The sequence below is a fragment of the Schistocerca serialis genome, chromosome 3 (genome assembly GCF_023864345.2).
Source record: "Schistocerca serialis cubense isolate TAMUIC-IGC-003099 chromosome 3, iqSchSeri2.2, whole genome shotgun sequence".
NCBI classification, from domain to species: domain Eukaryota; kingdom Metazoa; phylum Arthropoda; class Insecta; order Orthoptera; family Acrididae; genus Schistocerca; species Schistocerca serialis.
In genome coordinates, this window is record NC_064640.1 from 254,957,010 (window position 1) to 254,978,991 (window position 21,982).

At 46.2% G+C, this 21,982-nt stretch overlaps 1 protein-coding gene across 2 annotated transcripts in view; it reads right to left on the reverse strand.

Annotated features, from left to right (window-relative positions):
• Positions 1-759: 759 nt before the first annotated feature.
• The window catches only part of LOC126470016 (haloacid dehalogenase-like hydrolase domain-containing 5), a 122,330-nt gene continuing 101,107 nt past the window's right edge, over positions 760-21,982 (reverse strand). For both annotated transcript variants that reach the window (XM_050097492.1, XM_050097491.1), the window contains one exon: positions 760-1,095. In XM_050097492.1, coding sequence (XP_049953449.1) covers positions 934-1,095 — 162 coding nt within the window. In that variant the 3' untranslated portion in view covers positions 760-933. The remainder of the gene's footprint in view (positions 1,096-21,982) is intronic.

Here is a 21,982-nt window from a genome sequence, read left to right on the forward strand (position 1 = left end):
TGTTTGGGAGTCACATTGTTCAGGGCAAAGTTTGCACACACTTTCCTCTTCTTCAAAATATTCTGGAGGATGCCTAGAACACTTGATTTAGATATGTTCAGTTCCTTGGTCCATTGTAATTTGTGACACAACACTGATACACTACAGCTGCATCTCCACTACTTAATAATGCCTGCTCACAACCGAGTGGTCAAATGCACATCTGTTGCTTACATTTGTTAGTTCAAGTTGTCACCATAGCTACTGCACTTACGCTGTTTATACAACACGATCAAACTCAGTTTCAGAACTTTTCGGATGGATGATGTACATTGCCATTAGTATGTACTGATGTATACGATGACTCATTGGTTCGGGCACTTTTTGCCACGATTCAGGCCTGCAAAGGTTCTGCATTCATGACAATCTCTTTGTTTTTTGTGAAATGCAATGCACAGAAGTATACGTGTCAGGTGATGGGTACCGTACGCTGTACTGAATAGGTGGTTCTACAGGACAGTATGACTGTTCAGCAGTTGACAGTGGCCACTGTCATCAACATGTTACCCACTGCAGTTTATTCCGGCAGTAACAGTTTTATCTGAATGGAGTACTCATGATACACACTAGACACAGTGAAGTATGATAAGCTCAAAGCCTCTACAACATCTGAGATGGAATGTCACACACTTTGAATGCATGATCAAAACTGTTGATATCATGCATTTTGCACACTTGTATAAAATGTTTTCAACTCAACATCAAATGTACATATACAAATAATTTACATAAAATTTTTATTTTTGTCATTCATTCTAAAATAACTATGTACAAAATAATATTTTTGTAGCTTGGAAGACCTCATTACAAAACAATTTTTGTATTGGGTCAAATTTGTACCATATGGAAGACTATTCAAGGCATGACTTAACAGCATCAATACGAATCTGTAAGTTAATGGAATTTTTCCAGCTCAAAAATTAGTTCCACTGCTTCCATTACATCTTTTACAATATATTTTGGTTTTAGATCTTCATGGGTAGGTTGGAAATCCCTGGGATTATGATCTAAATTGGAATGTTCCTTTTGGTCCTCTTTCGGGGAATACACACCAGTCTGTAAACAAATTAATGTTATATACTTTAACTGTATTTACAACTAAAATTAGTTACATATTACACAGATGAGATTAATGACAAATGTCATACTATGCAATGTATCACTTCCAAACAGTTACAGGAGACTATGGTGGGTTATTGACTGTTTTCAAATTTTTGTCTATTATCAAAGTTCTTCCATCATGAAAGATCCACATACTATCTTTTAACTTATTGTGATGTGTACATACTTGGCCAACTTAAGTATCAGGAAAATCAAACAATTGTCTACTTGTGTTTGTTACTCCTTTATGAACCGAAGTTAGATTCAGAACAAATTTATGAATATAATTCTTCCTTTTAATATTACATATCTAAATGCATAATTATTCAACTAATGCAGATTATTGAATACAACATGATGAAGTACAGCAAGTGCCTGATTATTAGGGTTAATGCAGACCAACTTCATGGATTAACGAAAAAAAAAGATAATCTAAAATATACATACCTTTGCTGGAAACTACTGCTTACTGTATTTTTAAAACACCCTAAATTTCACATTTGCAGACCCACTGCATCAGTTTTGTGTTACTTTCCAGAAGCAACAGGTTGGAAATTTCTGACCTTTAGCTGCTAAGGAAAGGGCTAGGAAACACATAAACAGCAAATCAGCCGCAGGCATGTTACAATGGTAGAGTGTCCACATTTACCTGAAGATAGTGTACCAGTAGTAAGGGATGAGTCACATGCAAAATAGCATATTTTCAAGAAAAATTTTCACTTTAATTTTTCCACAGTACTTCGAACTTAATTTTTATTTTTTCAATAACTGCCAAACTATGTACACATAATCCACAAACTGGATAATAAACGGTGGCTACAAGAAGTTTACTGTAAGACTGCATTCTTAGCTGTTGATACTGATGCTACAAAATGTATGCAGTTGAATGTCCAACACAGAGATCTAACTACTTTATGTTTAGATGCAAACTATTTGGCACAACAGAGTTAATCTGAAATATTCTACTATGAACAAAAATATATCAAGAATGTTAATTTGCTGATTCATGCCATTGTGATATAACAATTATTCTTATGGCAACAGTAGATGAAGAAAGACACTCTGGAAAATCCATTGTTATACTACCACAGTTTGATGCACTAATTTCCTTTAAAAGCTGCTCCAGCTTCGGCTCTGTCACTGTAACTGCTATGAATAAAAGGCTTTTTTAACCAGGGATGTTTTACTGATGGTCCACTGTTTGACTGAAGCTACCACCACCACTACTCCACCTATGTCCAGATGAAGGAATTGCACTTAATCTTGACCTACCAGCAACATCATCCACCTGCCCCCATAGGGGTCATGACCAGACACCCTAGATCTTGGAGACAGAATTGTTCACTGCATGTTGCCGTCATTGTCATAGTTGTCATCATCATCATCATCATCATCATAATAATGTGGTGAGAGGATTTAATATTTTGTTGCCTCCCTCTGGTCTTGAGCAAAGACATGACTAGGAAATTGGAATGCCACACGCATTTAAGAGCAGTATGTGAAGGCTGAGGAACCTATCAACCTTTCTCAGTTCACAGATATTACTGAGGAAGACTATGTTGGCATGTGGGCAGTAAGATATACGCAGTGCAACTTGTATGGTACAACATGTCTTGTACTCAGTCAGTGCCTGTTAAATACAGTATTTGCCAGCACTATGGTCACTGTGCGTGGTTCAAATAGCTCTGAGCACTATGGGACTGAACATCTGAGGTCATCAGTCCCCTAGAACTTATAACTACTTAAACCTAACTAACCTAAGGACATCACACACATCCATGCCTGAGGCAGGATTCAAACCTGTGACTGGTGCGGTCGTGCAGCTCCAGACTGAAGTGCCTAGAACCGCTCGGCCACACTGGCCGGCTCACTGTGTGTGGCAGTGTTCATGGTCAAGATGGTAAATGACTAGACACAAAGACTGAAAGCATCGGTTGTTGATATTTTAGAGTGTCTTTAGCGGCTCTGTCCATTTCCGTATTGTGTGCGTTTAGCTTGTAATTTTTTTGGTAAGGGTTTTCACAATTTCACAGTCAGATACATAGGGTGACTGTTACTGCAGGCATTTCAAGCTTTAAAAGAACAAATAAAGAAGTTGACAACATACAACACACAGATACGCAAGGAAACAGCTGAATCAAAGGCAGGGAAAGGTTCACTCAATGTAATCAATCACACTTTGGTTAGATTTGACTGCTGCTGGCCTGACTACTCCTTTTCAGGCAAGACAACTGAGGATGTGTAGGCATTTGGAGGCGACACTGAAGCTGCCATGTAGCTAGGCATCTTGATGGATAAGATACTGTGGCAGATGGCCAGACTACGCTAAGCAAGTGAGGCAAAAACCTAAATAATGTACCACGAGGAACTGAATAATGCATGTACATTTCAGCAGCTTAAGGATGGACTTTTACAGCACTGTCAGAAACAAAACAGTACTAGGTTTCCTCAGGTGCAGTTCAGTGGAGTATAGCAAAAGCAGAGTGACTCAACAGTTTTCTAAACAGGGTCACAAAAATAAATGCTCAGACCTGTCAGTTAATGGGACGTGAAGGGGCAGACAAAGTTATCCCGGAAGAGGTTGAGAATAGAGCATTGGACACTTTTTAAGGGGACTTCAGCGCGAAATATCTAGGCGAGTATGGATGGAAAATCCAAAGGGTTTTGTTGTTACAAGGAGGATGGCTAAGCAGCTAGAAGAGCAATGTGAATGCAGGATAAATAAGGTGTTTTTCCTATGGATTTTTTCCATGGATGTGGGTGCACAGATCACATTTGAAAGCAGTGTCACCAGCCATAATGTCATAGGACTGGAGTGCTTGGGTGCTGCATACAAGACTGTAGGACTTTCACACCACTTATTGCCTGAACCGCCCATTTCTGAGCCAAAAGTATTCTTTTAGAATGGGAATAGTTACCTCAAAATATAATACCATACGGCATAAGCAAATGAAAATAAGCAAAGTAGACTAATTTTCGTTTCAAATGATCACTCACTTCTGATACCATTCAAATAGTAAAAAAGGCAGTATTAAGTCTTTGAACAAGATCTTGAACATGGGATTTCCACAACAGCTTACTATCTATCTGAACACCTAGAAATTTGAACTGTTTAGTTTCACTATTCACATGGCCGTTCTGTGAAACTAAAACGTCAGGTTTTGTTGAATTGTGTGTTACAAACTGTAGAAAATGAGTCTTACTGTGATTTAGCGTTAATTTATTTTCTACAAGCCATGAACTTACGTCATGTACTGCACTGTTTGAAACCGAGCCAATGTTGCACACAACATCCTTTACTACCAAGCTAGTGCCATCAGTAAACAACAATGTTTTAGAGTTACCATAATACCACTAGAGGGCATATCACTTATATAAATAAGGAACAGGAGTGGCCCCAACACTGAAGCTGTTTACCTAATGAAATAGTCCTTTCTATGGAACTATGGCCCCTTAATACAGGCTTACCTGTATGTTTTAGACACATTATTTGGAGACAAAAAATGTAAGGGGCTACCAGACCAGAAGAATCAGTTACTTCAGGTGATTTCTGTTCACATTTAAATACCACTAGAGAACTGAAGCAATCTTACAGGAAGTGTTTGGTTTTGAACAGCCCCCTTGTATTACCCCCTTGGTGACTTGGCTGTTGCATGGAGGGTTGTTTGAGGGAATACACAGTTCCTTCAGACGACCTTCAATGCCCAAGTCATTTGTTAGTTGGTCTTCATCTGATCTCTCTTTTATTGCCACAGAAAGATTACCAGAGGGCTTGGTATCATATTTTGCTTTTCAGACACACAATGTTGGGAGCCTGTGATGTAAGAAAACCACTGACAAGCTGTTTCTTTCCTGCCTGAAGGGATATAACCTTTAGTTTTAGCACACTCTTGTTACAACCTTTTGCTTATGTACAGGAGCTCATCAATTTCTCAGTACATCTGCTTTGCAGTTACATTTAAAGACACACTGCTGCAGCCAGATTCAGATGTTACTGTCTGTGTAGAAGAATCTTCTTTTGAAAAGGTGTTATTGGTCACAGAAACAACTGACACAAATACTAGTGGTCCCTGCCCCTGGCATACTTTTCTAGTTTCAGAATAACTAATGTGTTTCATGGCATTTCTTGAATATTTTATTTTTAAGTTTACAATACTCTCAGCTCCGTACCTGTTATAACCTTTAATCACCAATAATTGCGTGGATATACAAACACACTCACTTAGAAACAATAGCTGGTTACATGATAACAACTCAGTATCTCTTATTCGACTGCTGTGCCGTGACATGCAGCCGACGGCGTTCGTAGCTAGGTGGCACTCCCGCACTCAGCCGAGTTGCGGAGCGCCTCTATCGCCGTTTGCGCGTACTGTCGTGGTGGCACTGTTAAATGTTGTGGCACTGTCACAACACTTTTCCCCCCTTGAAAAAAAAAAAAAAAAAAAAAAAAAAAAACACTCACTTCCTTGGAGACACGGACAGTGCGGAGACATCCATGGCCTCTTGTGAGGCCCCAAGAAGATCCCGCGGAGAGACACGAGAGTATGGTCGAAAATGTCCAGGACGGAAGATCGTGCGTGGAACGTGCCTCCTGGACGAGATGATGGGTGAAAACTCCGGAGCAGCATCCATAGGTGTCGTGGACCTGGGGGTGTGCTCCAGCGAGATGGGTCCCGGAGAAGGCGGCGTCGCGACTGGGGCCGGTTCCGGTGTACTTGGAAGCGGTAGCGACGTCGGCTGCATCAACACGTATGGTAGATCGGCAGCAGCGACAGGACTGGCTTCTTGGGCTGTTGGAGGTGAAGGAAGGGGCGGTGGCACCGGCATGGCCACCACTCATGGTCGCATCTGGTCATAATGGCGAACAACCATGCTGTCGTCCGTACGTATTTCACAAAGCCGGCGGCCGCGAAGAGCCTTGACCACCCCTGGAATCCATTTAGGGCAAGACCCATACCCACGTGCCCACACGTCGGCACCCACCAAGTATTTTCCCGCACTAGGGGACACAGCACAAGGCCTGACAGGGTGAAGCAGGTGCTGTAGAGTGCGCGGTTGGCAGCCATGCAAGAGTTCAACAGGGCTGCAATCACTCAGAGGCGTGAAGCGATAAGAACTCAGAAACTGCAGCAGAGCGTCATCTGTGGAAAAATCACTAAGGAATTTTTTCATCTGGCTTTTGAAAGTGCGGACAGGGCGCTCAACCTCCCCATTCGATTGCGGATGGAAGGGCGGTGCTGTAACATGATGACTCCCTTGTCCAGTACAAAAATCATGGAAGGCCTGCGAAGAGAACTGAGGGCCATTGACCGTGACGATCGTGGATGGAAGACCTTCTAGCGCAAAGACTTTGGACAAAGCCAGCGTCGTCGCCGCAGTGGTGGGCGACGGACATCGAACAACAAACGGAAACTTCGAGAAGGCGTCAATCAACAGTAGCCAATAAGTACCGAGGAAGGGGCCGGCAAAGTCAGCGTGCACCCGTTCCCATGGTTGCGCCGGATCAGGCCATGGAGAGGGCATTGTACGAGGTGCAGCCAGTTGTTGAGCACACTGACCACACGCAGCAACCATGTGGGCAATGTCCGAATCAATACCGGGCCAATAAACGTGCCTGCGGGCCAGGGACTTAGTCCGAGAAATACCCCAATGGCCTTCATGCAACAGTTTGAGAACATCTGTGCAAAGAGAGGCTGGCACCATGACCCATGGAGATGCGCCATCCGTGGCCAGAAGAACAACACCATCACGAACAGACAGACGAAGGCGCAAGGCATGGTAGTTGCGAAGGGGATCCAATGCCCGGCCCTTGGTCCTGTCCGGCCAACCCCGTTGAACAAAACCGATCACCTGACGCAGGACCGGGTCCCGCGTAGTAGCCGACGTGACCTGCGAACCTGTAAGTGGAAAACCCTCGACCGCACGATGTTCTTCCTCATCAATGTGGAAACAGAGTAGTTCATCATGATCGAAAACCGGGTCAGGGCCCATCGGCTATCGCAACAATGCGTCAGCGTTGGCGTGCTGGGCCGTGGGGCGATAGCGAATCTCATAGTGAAAACGAGACATAAGGCCCAATGTTGCAGGCGGTGAGCTGCCTTATCCGGAAGCGTCGCCGATGGGCTGAACAGAGAGACCAGCGGCTTGTGGTCGGTGATGAGGTGAAACTTAGAACCATACAAAAAAACGCTGAACTTTTTTAGAGCATAAATGATAGCGAGCGCCTCCTTTTCGATTTGAGAGTAACGCCATTGCGCATCATTGAGGGTCTTGGAAGCATAGGCAATGGGTCGTTCCGACCCATCCTCATACCGATGGGCGAGAACAGCCCCTAGGCCATACTGTGACGCGTCAGTCGCCAGAACCAAGTGCTGACCCGGACGGAATGTGGCAAGACAAGGCGCCGACTGCAAATGAGCCTTCAGGCGAACAAAAGCCTGCTCACACTCGTCGGACCAACAGAAAGGGACGTTTTTGCGTAACAGCTGATGCAGAGGATGAGCTACCGCCGCCGCGGATGGAATGAATTTGTGATAATAAGCAATCTTGCCTAGAAACGCCTGAAGTTCTTTGACCGTAGACGGCCGGGGTAGAGCGTTAATGGCCGCAACGTGCTGACGTAGAGGACGTATACCCTCACGGGACAAGTGGAAACCAAGATACACAATGGAGGGTTGGAAGAACTGTGACTTGTCCAGATTGCACCTCAACCCAGCTAAATGCAAAACCAGAAACAGTGAACGCAAATTGCGAAGGTGCTCCTCAGTGGAGGCCCCTGTGACAACAATGTCATCCAGATAGTTTATGCAGCCGGGAATGGAAGCTGTGAGCTGTTCCAAAAACAGCTGAAAAATGGCCGGCGCACTAGCGACGCCAAATGGTAACCGCTGGTACTGATACAACCCACAAGGAGTATTGATAACGAGAAATTCCTTGGAAGAAGCATCCAACGGCAACTGATGGTACGCCTCCGATAAGTCAAGTTTGGAAAAGAACTGGCCCCCAGCGAGCTTGGTAAATAACTCCTCAGGACGAGGAAGAGGATAAGTGTCAATGAGGCTCTGAGTGTTGACAGTGGCTTTAAAATCACCACACAATCGCAGACTCTCGTTTGGTTGGCGATGACTACACCTTTGTCTTTGCTTATACACTCTAGGACAAAACACAGTACAGCGATGCCCATTCGCTGGAGGTAACAGGAAGGAGAATCCCTGAAGCTCTTAACCTGTCTATCTCAGCCTTGACAGGTGCACGCAACGCCACCGCAATAGGGCGTGCCCGGAAAAACTTAGGGCGAGCTGTAGGTTTAAGAGTAATGTGGGCTTCAAAATCCTTGGCACGACCCAGACCAGCAGAGAACACAGACGAAAATTCAGAACACAATCCATACGGCTGTTGATACGGAATATCCTCAGATATGAGGTGCACATCATCATCAATGGAGAACCCGAACAACTGGAAAGCATCATAACCGAACAGGTTTTCAGTGCCCGCATGATCCACAACATAAAACGTGAGGGCCCTAACAGACTTGTAGGCAGTGGAAGCAGCAAACTGGCCAATGATAGTAATTTGCTGTTTATTATAAGTTCTCAGATTTCGCGTAACTGGAGACAAGGGAGGGGAGCCCAACTCCAAATACGTGCGAGAACTAATGAGAGTTACTGCAGAGCCAGTGTCCACTTGCATGCGAATGTCTTTATCCAGAACACGAACAGTAACAAACAACTTATTTGTTTGAGAAAGCACACAGTTAACATCCATGTCCAATGCCTCGTCCTCGTCGACAGGAACTTTAGGGGACTGACACACAGAAGCAATGTGGCCTTGTTTCTTACATAAATTACACGTGGCCCAACGTTTTGGACACGCGGCCCTGTCATGCTGTACGAAACAACGTGGACAAGAAGGAAGTGCGGAACGAACCTGCTTCTGTGGTTGCTGTTTTCGCTGCAAGTGTTGCGGCCCAACGCGACGTTGTTTACGCGAGTGAACTGCCACCACATCTTCGTTCTCCTGTGAAACAGGCAAATTGTCCGCGTCGAAAGTTGACTGTACAGCGCCTACATCACACCAGGCGTCTATTTGCGCGCCAGCAGCGTGAGACACTTCAAAGGATTGAGCGATGCTTAGAACTTCCGACAACGACGGGTTTGGCAGTTGTAGGGCACGTTGCCGAACTACTTTATCAGGAGCAAGCCGTAGAGTAGCATCCCTAACCATTGAATCAGCATAAGACTCACGATGAGTGTCCATGACAAACTGACATTTCCTACTCAGACCATGTAGTTCCGCTGCCCAAGCCCGGTAAGATTGATGGGGCTGTTTACGACACCGGTAGAAGGCCACGCAGGCGGCAACAACATGGGTGTTTTTCGGGTAATAGTTAGACAATAAGTCACACATTTCTTGGAAGGACAGAGAGGCAGGTTCCCGCAGAGGGGCTAACTGAGATAGCAGCTGATAGATCCGTGGGGAAATCCAAGATAGAAATAACGACTTACACATAGGAGCGTCGACAACGCCGAAAGCCAAGAAGTGTTGCCGCAAACGCTTCTCATAATCCTCCCAGTCTTTAGCGGCCTCGTTGTAAGGAGGGAATCGAGGCGGAGAAGAGGAAGATTGGTTGGTTTGGGGGGAGTAAAGGGACCAACTGCTATGGTCATCGGTCCCTTTTTCCAAAGACAAAGAACACCCACAGAGAATAAAAACGAGGAACAGAAGAGATCACAGACGATACAGAACAAGAGAAACTGAGACAAGGACAAGACAAAACGAACTAAAACCACACAGAGTGTGACGGTGGTTGGCCGACCATAGAAATAAAAAAGGAAAAGCCAACCACTTAGAAACACATTAAAAAATCAGTTGAAAATCATAGGCGAAAGGCCAGAATCAACACAAAACAATAAAATAAAACAGAAACACTCAGATTAAATGATAAAATCCCCCTGCCCGAATAAAACGTAAAACTAAGTCAGCCATAGTGGAGTCGTCTGTTAAAAGGGCAGGGAGCGTATCAGGCAGCGCAAATGTCTGCCTGACCACAGCTAAAAGGGGGCAGGCCAACAGAATGTGGGCCACTGTCAAAGCTGCCCCACAGCGACACAGAGGAGGGTCCTCCTGGCGCAGTAAATAACTGTGTGTTAGCCGGGAGTGGCCAATGCGGAGCCGACAAAGGACGACGGAGTCCCTGCGGTTGGCTCGCAGGGATGACCGCCACACAGTCGACGTCTCCTTAATGGCACGGAGTTTAGTGGGTGTAATCCGATCGCGCCATTCAGCGTCCCAAAGCGCAAAAACTTTTCGGCGGAGGACTGCCCGCAAATCAGTCTCTGGGAGGCCAACATCCAGAGATGGTTTACACGTGGCCTCTTTCGCCAGGCGGTCAACATGTTCATTGCCCGGGATACCGACATGACCGGGGGTCCACACAAAGACCACAGAGCGGCCGCAACGCGCAAGAGTATGCAGGGACTCATGGATAGCCATCACCAGACGAGAACGAGGAAAACACTGGTCGAGAGCTCGTAAACCGCTCAGGGAATCGCTACAGATCACGAAGGACTCACCTGAGCAGGAGCGGGGCTCGAAAGATGGCGACTAGCTCAGCAGTGTAAACGCTGCAGCCAGCCGCCAAGGACCGTTGTTCGGAACGGTCCCCTAGAGTTAGCGCATACCCAACACGACCAGCAACCATCGAACCGTCGGTGTAAACAATTCCAGAGCCCTGATACGTGGCAAGGATGGAATAAAAGCGGCGGCGGAAGGCCTCTGGAGGGACCGAGTCCTTCGAGCCCTGTGCCAAGTCGAGCCGAAGGCAAGGGCAAGGAACACACCACGGGGGTGTACGCAGAGGCGCCTGGAAAGGCGGAACAGGGAAAAACCCAAGCCCGCAGAGAAGCTCCTTGACGCGTACGGCGATCGGACAACCCGACCGGGGCCGACGGTCCGGCAGATGGACGACCGACTGCGGGAACAGGACACGGTAATTTGGATGCCCGGGCAAACTAAAAACATGGGCAGCATAAGCAGCCAGTAATTGTTGGCGTCGTACCCGCAGTGGAGGTACACCTGCCTCCACTAGTACGCTGTCCACAGGGCTGGTGCGGAAAGCACCAGTGGCAAGGCGTATCCCGCTGTGGAGAATTGGGTCCAGCACCCGTAACACAGATGGGGATGCTGAGCCATAAGCCAGGCTCCCATAATCCAGACGGGACTGGATTAACGCCTGGTAGAGCCGCAACAGGGTAGAGCGGACGGCGCCCCAGTGGGTGTGGCTCAAGCATCTCAGAGTGTTTAGATGCCGCCAACACGTCTGTTTAAGCTGCCGGATATGAGGCAGCCAAGTCAACCGGGCATCGAAAACCACCCCCAAAAACCTGTGGGTCTCCACCACAGCAAGGAGTTCGTCGGCAAGATAAAGCCGCGGCTCAGGATGGACTGTTCGGCGCCGGCAGAAATGCATAACGCGGGTCTTGGCTGCCGAAAACTGAAACCCATGCGCTACAGCCCAAGACTGCCCCTTACGGATAGCGCCCTGTAGCTGACGTTCAACAGCTGCAATGCCAGTAGAGCTGTAGTAAAGGCAGAAGTCGTCAGCATACAGGGAAGCGGAGACAGAATTTCCCACGGCCGCAGCAAGCCCGTTAATGGCTATTAAAAACAGACAGACACTTAAAACAGAGCCCTGTGGCACACCGTTCTCCTGGACGTGGGAGGAACTATACGAGGCCGCGACTTTCACGCGGAAGGTACGACACGACAGAAAATTGCGGATAAAAATCGGCAGAGGACCCCGAAGACCCCATCCATGAAGCGTAGAAAGAATGTGATGACGCCATGTCGTATCGTACGCCTTCCGCATGTCGAAAAAGACATTTGCACAGAAAAATTTTCAGTGTAAATGAAACACTTTACTAATAAGTTATATCTTGAAACTCTTCCTAGATACACTTTCCAGTACATCTACTATGTTACGACTTATCTCATCTAAATTGAAGCTAAATTAAAGTAATAAAATAGAATAATCAATAATGAGAGCGACGGGCGATGTGTACACACCTCAGAGCCAATATCAGTTAAATTAAATAAATTAAATTACTATCAAATCCACCTTCATTAATAGTATTTCACCATCAAATCCGTTATAAACAAAAATCTATTGTAACCCACCTCCTCTTAATTATAAGCTGCACCTTGACCTGAAATACTTTATAATTATAAATCTTGAGAATTTAGAATTATAACTCTAAAAAGATTCTCTGATAACGGAGATATACAAACAAATAAATTAAGTAGAGTAAATCGTGTATTATCAATCATGGGGTAGGTTCCTCTGAATGGAATGAGATACCGCCAAATTCTTTGGGTTTAAAGACCTTAACTAATAGTACCCAGGTAAATATAATTAACATTTAAAATAATAGGGTATCTAATCCTAGTTTATTATTTAAATTTCACAGATTCATAAAAAGAGCTATAAATAAATTTTAACATTTCACCTTACAAATTTATATTTTAACCCTAAAAATATAAATAACTGTTTTAACCAATAATATTCACTTGTATCAATCGTATAACCGCGGCTGCTGGCACGAATTATGCCGATACTAAATCAATTGCTAAATCCAAAATCACTTGATAATTAAATAAGCGTAGAAAGAATGTGATGACGCCATGTCGTATCGTACGCCTTCCGCATGTCGAAAAAGACAGCGACCAGGTGCTGACGGCGGGCAAAAGCAGAACGGATGGCCGACTCCAGGCTCACCAGATTGTCGGTGGCGGAGCGGCCTCTACGGAACCCACCCTGAGACGGAGCCAGAAGGCCCCGAGACTCCAGTACCCAATGCAAGCGCCGGCTCACCATCCGTTCAAGCAACTTGCAAAGAACGTTGGTGAGGCTAATGGGACGGTAGCTGTCCACCTCCAGAGGGGTCTTTCCAGGTTTCAAAACGGGGATGACAATGCCTTCCCGCCATTGCGACGGAAACTCCCCGTCGACCCAAAGACGGTTGTAAAGATCGAGAAGGCGCCGCTGGCAGTCCACTGAAAGGTGTTTCAGCATCTGACAGTGGATGCCATCTGGCCCAGGAGCGGTATCAGGGCAAGCAGCTAGGGCACTGCGAAATTCCCACTCACTGAATGGAGCATTGTAAGATTCCGGGTGGTTGGTGCGAAACGAAAGGCTCCGACGTTCCAGCCACTCTTTAATGGAGCGGAAGGCCTGGGGGTAATTTGCAGAAGCGGAACTCATAGCAAAATGCTCTGCTAAGCGATTTGCAATGACGTCGGAGTCAGTACACACGGCTCCATTCGATGAGAGCGCAGGGACGCTGGCAGGGGTCCGATAGCCGTAGACGCGTCGAATCTTGGCCCAGACCTGTGAGGGAGTGACATGGAGGCCAATGGTGGACACATACCGCTCCCAGCACTCCTCCTTGCCTTGGCGGATAAGGAGGCGGGCCCGCGCACGCAGCCGTTTGAAGGCGATAAGGTACGCTAAGGAGGGATGTCGCTTGTGACGCTGGAGCGCCCGCCGGCGATCTTTAATCGCTTCAGCGATCTCAGGCGACCACCAAGGCACAGCCTTCCGCCGAGGAGACCCAGAAGAACGGGGAATGGCAGATTCGGCGGCAGTAACGATGCCGGTGGTGACCGATTGAACCACCGCATCAATGTCATCAGTAGAGAGAGGCTCAAAAGCGGCAGTGGAGGAGTACAAATCCCAGTCAGCCTTATTCATAGCCCATCTGCTAGGGCGCCCAGAAGAGTGACGCTGTGGTAGTGACAAAAAGAGCGGAAAGTGGTCACTACCACACAGGTCGTCATGCACACTCCATTGGACAGATGGTAAGAGGCTATGGCTACAGATGGAAAGGTCAATGGCAGAGTAGGTGCCATGCGCCACACTGAAGTGTGTGAAGGCACCATCATTTAACAGCGAGAGATCGAGCTGCGACAATAAATGCTCAACGATGGCGCCCCGACCTGTGGCCACTGACCCACCCCACAGAGGGTTATGGGCGTTGAAGTCGCCCAATAGCAAGAAAGGTGGCGGCAATTGGGCGACCAGTGCAGCCAGGACAGGCTGCGAGACATCACCATCCGGTGGAATGTAAAGACTACAGACGGTAACAGCCTGTGGCGTCCACACGCGTACAGCGACAGCCTCTAAAGGCGTCTGGAGAGGGACAGACTCGCTGTGCAGAGTGTGAAGGACATATATGCAGACGCCACCAGACACCCTTTCATAAGCTGCTCGGTTCTTATAATAACCCCGATAGCCACGGAGGGCGGGGGTTCGCATCGCTGGAAACCAAGTTTCCTGGAGAGCAATGCAGAAGAAAGGGCGAAGGCTGAGAAGTTGGCGGAGCTCAGCTAAATGGTGAAAGAAACCGCTGCAGTTCCACTGGAGGATGGTAGTGTCCATGGCGGACAAAGGCGTGACGGGACTGGGAAGGCAGATTACGCCGCTGGGTCACCTGCTGCCTCCGATTGAGCACCCGTGCTAGCGCTATCCATGGCGTCTGAGGGACCGGCGAGTTCGAGGTCCTCAGCGGACGCCAGGATCTCCACCTCGTCCTCAGACGCAGATCTGGAAGGTGGCGGTGGGGTGGCTGCCACCGCGAGTTCCTTGGGCTTAGAGCTCTTCTTCTTTGATTTCTCACGCTGCTCCTTGGGTTTAACTGGCTGGGAGGGCTTCACCGATTCAGTCTCTGGGACTGAGGAGGATCGTGAAGCCCGTCGACCAGCTGATTGCGGGCACTTACGCCACTGTCGGTCGTCAGCCTTCCCACTGGTGGAAACCTGGGAAGGGAGGGACCCGAGGGACCCCTTGCGAGCGTGAGAAGCCGAAGAAGTTGGACACTTCTCCGGCTTAGAAGCAGGGACGGACGTCCCTGATGGGGGGGATGGTGTTGCCCCTGAGGTAGGTGGCGCAGGAGCAACCCGGTGGGTAGAGCCCCCCCACAGGCAAGGGGGCAGGAGGATCTCACTGCTTATCGAGCTGGCTGGAAGTCTCGAAACTGATGGGGCTAGCACAGGTGTTGTAGCAGCTGCATAAGAAGATGTCATTCTCACAGGATGGAGTCTGTCATATTTCCTCTTGGCCTCAGTATAGGTCAGCCGGTCCAGGGTCTTATATTCCATGATTTTGCGCTCTTTCTGAAAGACTTTGCAGTCTGGTGAGCAAGGTGAATGGTGCTCCCCACAGTTGACGCAGATGGGAGGCGGGGCACATGGAGTATCGGGATGAGATGGGCGTCCGCAATGTCGACATGTGAGGCTGGAAGTGCAGCGGGAAGACATATGGCCGAACTTCCAGCACTTGAAGCACCGCATCGGGGGAGGGATATAGGGTTTGACGTCACATCGGTAGACCATCACCTTGACCTTTTCCGGTAACGTATCACCCTCGAAGGCCAAGATGAAGGCACCGGTAGCAACCTGATTGTCCCTCGGACCCCGATGAACGCGCCGGACGAAATGAACACCTCTACGTTCTAAGTTGGCGCGCAGCTCGTCATCAGACTGCAAAAGGAGGTCCCTATGGAAAATAACACCCTGGACCATATTTAAACTCTTATGTGGTGTAATAGTAACGTTAACATCCCCCAACTTGTCACAAGCAAGCAACCTGCGTGACTGGGCGGAGGATGCCGTTTGTATCAGTACTGACCCAGAGCGCATTTTAGACAAGCCCTCCACCTCCCCAAACTTGTCCTCTAAATGCTCGACGAAGAACTGAGGCTTTGTGGAGAGAAAAGACTCCCCATCAGCTCTCGTACAAACTAAGAATCGGGGCGAATAACTGTTACCTCCATCCTGAGACTTACGCTCTTCCCACGGCGTGGCCAGGGAGGGGAACGTTTTCGGATCGTACTTCTGAGCATTAAATTGAGCCCGAGAACGCTTAGAGACTGCTGGTGGCTGGCCGCCAGCGAGAGATGATGTACCACGCTTCATTGCGGGTCATCCGCCCTGATGCCACCTACTCCGACCAAGGGCCCTCCCCACGGGCGCCACCCAGCCACAGCAAAGGCCACATGGCAGGATGGCCGTTGCTGGGAGTCCCGATACCCCAGGAGGATAGGCATCTACTCCTTGGCATACGTGGGGAGTTAACGGCGCAGGCATCAGTAGAGCGATCCCTGTGTTGTCAGGGGGCTACAACCAAGAGGGTACATGGCGGCCCCACCACAACGGGCTGGCTACCGAGCTGGATCTTAGGTGCAAAAATGTCCAAGGTCGTCGTCGCAGTGAAAAGAAACACTGCAGAGGGCAGCGTGGTAATCGCACCCAGGGACGTATCCTCGCCCAAGAGATCGAAAACGAGCGGAACACCATTACAACGACGAGAAATCCGGCTAAAGGTCTAATTGCACGACGGATACAGTGCACCATGTAAGGCGCCCTTCCCCAATTGGCTCGCTCTTCGGATAAATTTAGAAAGATGGAGGTCAAACCCGAGAGGGGACCATCACATAAGGCCGAAACATGTGAGACTCCTTTTAGTCACCTCTTACGACAGGCAGGAATACCGCGGGCCTATTCTAACCCCCGAACCCGCAGGGGGCAGAAGAGGAAGACAGACGATGAGTAAGTGACGTTGACAACGACTGAATAGCAGCTGTCAGCTGTGTTTATTGTTCAATGAGCGCTTGCATAAGCTGTTCCATGTCTGCCCCGTCACGAACACACAAATCCACAACGCAGTGAAAATATCCGTCCTCGTCGCCAAAAAGTGTTATAACCTTTAATCACCAATAATTGCGTGGATATTCAAACACACTCACTTAGAAACAATAGCTGGTTACATGATAACAACTCAGTATCTCTTATTCGACTGCCGTGCCGTGACATGCGGCTGGCACCGTTCGTAGCTAGGTGGCGCTCCCGTGCTCAGCCGAGTTGCGGAGTGCCTCTATCGCCGTTTGCGCATACTGTCGTGGCGGCACTGTTAAATGTCGTGGCACTGTCACAACAGTACCATTTCTTGAATATTTTATTTTTAAGTTTACAATACTCTCAGCTCCAGACTATGTGTATCCTAGAGCTATTAACAAATTGTCAGTGATAAACACTATATATGTTGCAAGAGACTGGGATATGTCCATAGTGGCAACATGTGAAGCATCTCATTGGATAGGTGATGTAAGGTCACATTTCAAGAACAAAAATATAACCTGTGTGTGTTCTGACAAAACAGATGAAGTACAGGACACTATAAATGTGGCAGGTTTTTTGCAGCTTGTTACTACCCCATGCACGATATTACTGACTGGAGCATCTCTAGACACATCTTCAGCCTGGAATCTCACTGTATGGACCAGAATTGTCTTCTGTGAAGAGACCCACTTCAAACTGAGCCCCGATGATCAGCAGAGACATGTCTGGAGCAGCCCAAGAGAGAGGTGGAGTAACAACCTGACTGTCGCCGACCAAGAATGATGGCCTGGGGTGCCACTTCTTTTGATAGCAGGGCCCCTCTGGTTGTCATCCTTACAGTACAGCAGTACAATGGTGATATTCTATGCCCCATCTTGTTGCCCCTCATAGCAAGTCATCCTAGGCTTACATTTCAGCAAGCTACTGCCCACTTGAACACAGTGACAGTTTCTACTGCTTTTCTTCATGCTTGCCAAAGGCTACTTTGAGAATATTTGGAGCATTATGCCCACATCCTCCAACTAGCTCAGGATTTTGAAGATCTAATGAATCAATTGGGCAGAATTTGGCACGATATCCCTCTCAGGATGACATCCAACAACTCTATCAATCAATGGGAAGCTGAATAACTGCTTGCATTAGGGCCACAAGTGAACCATCCCATTATTAACTTGCTCAATTTGTGAAGCACTTACTCTTGAATAAAGTCATCCAATGTTTCTGAAACTATAACCATTTGTTTGTCTGTAAATGTACATCACATCTACCAATTTCTGTCCAATTCAGATAAGTCCTTCATGTTGTACTGTGTTTTGTCCTAGAGTGTATAAGCAAAGACAAAGGTGTAGTCATCATTGATGGATGACACATACTATGGAAGACGTGAAGTGACTGATATGCTTCATTAGCTGAATCTGAAATTTTTAACTTTAACTGGGATGTCACCAACTAACTTTGAAAATCTAACACATGTGAGAGAGAGATTTGTTTCAAAGAAAGATGCAAATTTTAGAAAAGCAATTCCTGAGAAGCAAATACTTGTATTACAATTCAGTTCAGTTCAGCAATGGGGAATTCCTTTTGAAGCTTTTCTTTTATTCAGTATTACGCAATTGGTTAGATAAGAAATCTACTCACCAAGCGGTGGCAGGAGAAAACACATATAAAAAGGTTTTACTTATGCAGCCAGTGGCTCCTTCTTCTGGCAGAAGCGTCGAATGGGAAGGAAGAAGGATCATGGGAAAAGAACTGGAGAGGTTTAGGACAATGGTTAGAGTTCAGAAAAGTCACCCCAGGTAAGGGGAGACTTACCAGACGGGATGTCTCATCCTGTCTGGTACGTCTCCCCTGACCCAGGGTTCTGGGTGACTTTTCTGAACCCTAAACCTTGATCTAAACCTCTTGTATAAATTCAATTCTGTCTCAAAGATAACCATATATAATGTTTCCTTTTGTAAGTCTTGGCAGCTGCTGTTAAACACAGCAACAATTTCTTGGTTCTGTTTCAACTTGGCATTTTGTATTGTGCACTTCACACATTACAGAGGTATTCCTCAGTCTTATATAGTGTAATAAGTTTAAAACTCTGTTGTCTTACCCATTTCATTATTGCGCAACACAATCACTGTACTCGGATACATGAAGTTTATGGAATAGAAACACTGGTGCCATACAGTGGCATTTAGTGGTAGCATGCCAGAAATCCTGTGTCCTTTGATCTGCACCAACACAGCAATGGATAGCTGTTTTTATGTTTGAAAAATGTTGCAAACATAGATGTCCAAGCAGTAGCTACAAACAATGTTGTCAACACTGTTCGAAAACACGTTTCAAGCTGAGGGTAAATGCAGATGAGAGAATCTCAAAACTTGTCATCCTTTGCTATCATGCTCTTTTCACACACACACACTCTTAATTCTATTCATGCCCTCATCCATACTGAAAATAGCTATGATACTAACACTTCGTACAGACTGGACAACAATATTAGACTGAACACATTCAGTGAGTTATAAGGACATTGTTTCCCAACATAACTTGTGATAAATGAACACACATCACCATACCCCGGCATTCATGAAGTTCACTCTCTGGCATTGCCATCCACAGCCACCTTCCTTAATTTTGATAACACTAATTTGGGAGCCATGAGGTAACATGCCAGATTATACCATGCCATTTGTATTTAGAGAGATCTGATTATTTATACAAACAGTACTCACTGTCACATAACTTATGGCTTTATGATGGATTCATTTACCACAATGGGAATGCCCTCAGTTGAAAATCAAACAACTGCTGCAGTTTATTTATTTTGAACAACCACTCTTCCTGCTTTGTTTAGAAGCAGATTTCCTGGCCACATTTGCTTTTTCCATACCATAAAACTCTTGCCCACACAACAATCAAACATTCATTACTATTACAAGTTGCAATACATAATAAACATACTACTCCAGTGAGGTTGTGGCTCTGGATAAGTTCAAAAGTAAGGTCACCTTGTCCATAATCTTTCTGAATAACTTATATTCTATTTCCATATTTTATCTGTGTCATGCTTACCCATTTGTTTGTCTAACAGTTCTCAGATATGCAATTACCACATTTGGAAAAAATAGCTAATGTATACTTGAACAACTATCAATTTAAGACCCAGCATGGGCGTGACCTATACCATTATAGGTAAAAAGGAATGAAAACTCCCATACTCTAAGCCATTCTAACAATTTTCACACAATTTATGTAGTTTTCTGAACATCGACACCAAGGAATCATAGCACAAAAAGTAATGGGCCTAGAAAAATATCTGCACTGGCACTTACAAGTAATCTTTTGCTAGGCAAGTGCTGCAGCATTGCCTAAGCACACACCACCTACTGCTGTTGTAGATGAGAAGTGGTAGTTCTCCAAATTATGAAAAGCACTATTTATCAGCTTTCATGCCAGCAGCTCTGTTTATGAACAGTTCATGTGCTGAGAAGAGGAAAACTTATTCAATGTTGACAAATGGCATGTGCCTACCTGATATGGAAACTCTAGGGCACCTCCTAGTAGTGATATGAGGGTTGTATGTTAACTAATTGGTGCCTGTGTCAACATGTCAGTTATACACATATTGCTCCTACCAAAATGAACCAGAGGCTACTGATGTGTGTATAAATTAACAGCTCAGAAAATCTTCTAGTGTCTGGGGCTCCAAAGGAAATTGATAGGCTTAATATTTATAATAGGTAAGTCAGGATATAAAAATGCAAATAAAGGGATGATGTGCAGTAGCAAGTGGTAGTGCACTTTGTCACACAATAGCCAACAGTACCATTGTGCTGCATCTCTCTGTTGCCTACACTTTGGGGGGGGGGGGGGGTGTTGAATATTTGGCAATGGTTTTTGTGTTAGTGGATAAACTGTGTGGCTATTTGGCCCCTTTAATGTTCATTATTGGGGACACAGGAAAATACTGCACCAACATCTAAGAGTGACAGTGTTCTACTTATACCAATTTTATGAGAGAGAATCAGAAGCAGAAACAGAGTTTGCACATAGCAAACAGTGCCAGTTGCCAGGGTACAGAAAATCGGGAGCACATGGGATGGGACAGAGGCAGAGAGGAAATTTGGGAACTCAAAGTATTTTCTTATTGAAATATGCATTATGCAATCACTTTCTTATGGGCACACTTCTCTAAAAAATAATAAATATAGATTGCAATATTAAAATTGGATCCCAGTGTGTGGCAAAAGCTTGTCTTCTCTTGTGAGCCTTATTTCCTACTTCACGAGAAGCATAGTGTTATGTCAACAAGAAACAAATGAAAAAGAAATATCCTACAACCACAATTGGAAAAACAAATTGATAGTTCCAGTTTTAATGTCTTAAGAGTATTTTTTGCAGTTGCTTGACTACTCATTCCAAGTAATATGCGCCACATGATTTAACTGTGGGTGAAGTCTTGCTACTTGTAAATCAGCACCTTGCCTGTCTGGGGTGTTAGGGACCTTGTACTAAGACACCATGTCACACATGATAAATCGCCTGCATCACTTGGCTGTACAAGATTTCTAATTTATTCTACTGGCTGCCTAATTCCCCAAATTAAAACCAAACTGCCAAATTGCAAGGACAGCTCAGTCATCATGGCTCCATATCTACATCTACATCTACATTTATACTCCGCAAGCCACCCAACGGTGTGTGGCGGCGGGCTACTGTCATTACCTCCATTTTCTGTTCCAGTCGCGTATGGTTCGCGGGAAGAACAACTGCCGGAAAGCCTCTGTGCGCACTCGAATCTCTCCAATTTTACATTCGTGATCTCCTCGGGAGGTATAAGTAGGGGGAAGCAATATATTCGATACCTCATCCAGAAATGCACCCTCTCAAAACCTGGACAGCAAGCTACACCATGATGCAGAGCGCCTCTCTTGCAGAGTCTGCCACTTGAGTTTGCTAAACATCTCCGTAACGCTATCATGCTTACCAAATAACCCTGTGACGAAACGCGCCGCTCTTCTTTGGATCTCCTCGATCTCCTCTATCAACCCAACCTGGTACAGATCCCACACTGATGAGCAATACCCAAGTATAGGTCGAACGAGTGTTTTGTAAGCCACCTCCTTAGTTGATGGACTACATTATCTAAGGACTCTCCCAATGAATCTCAACCTGGTAC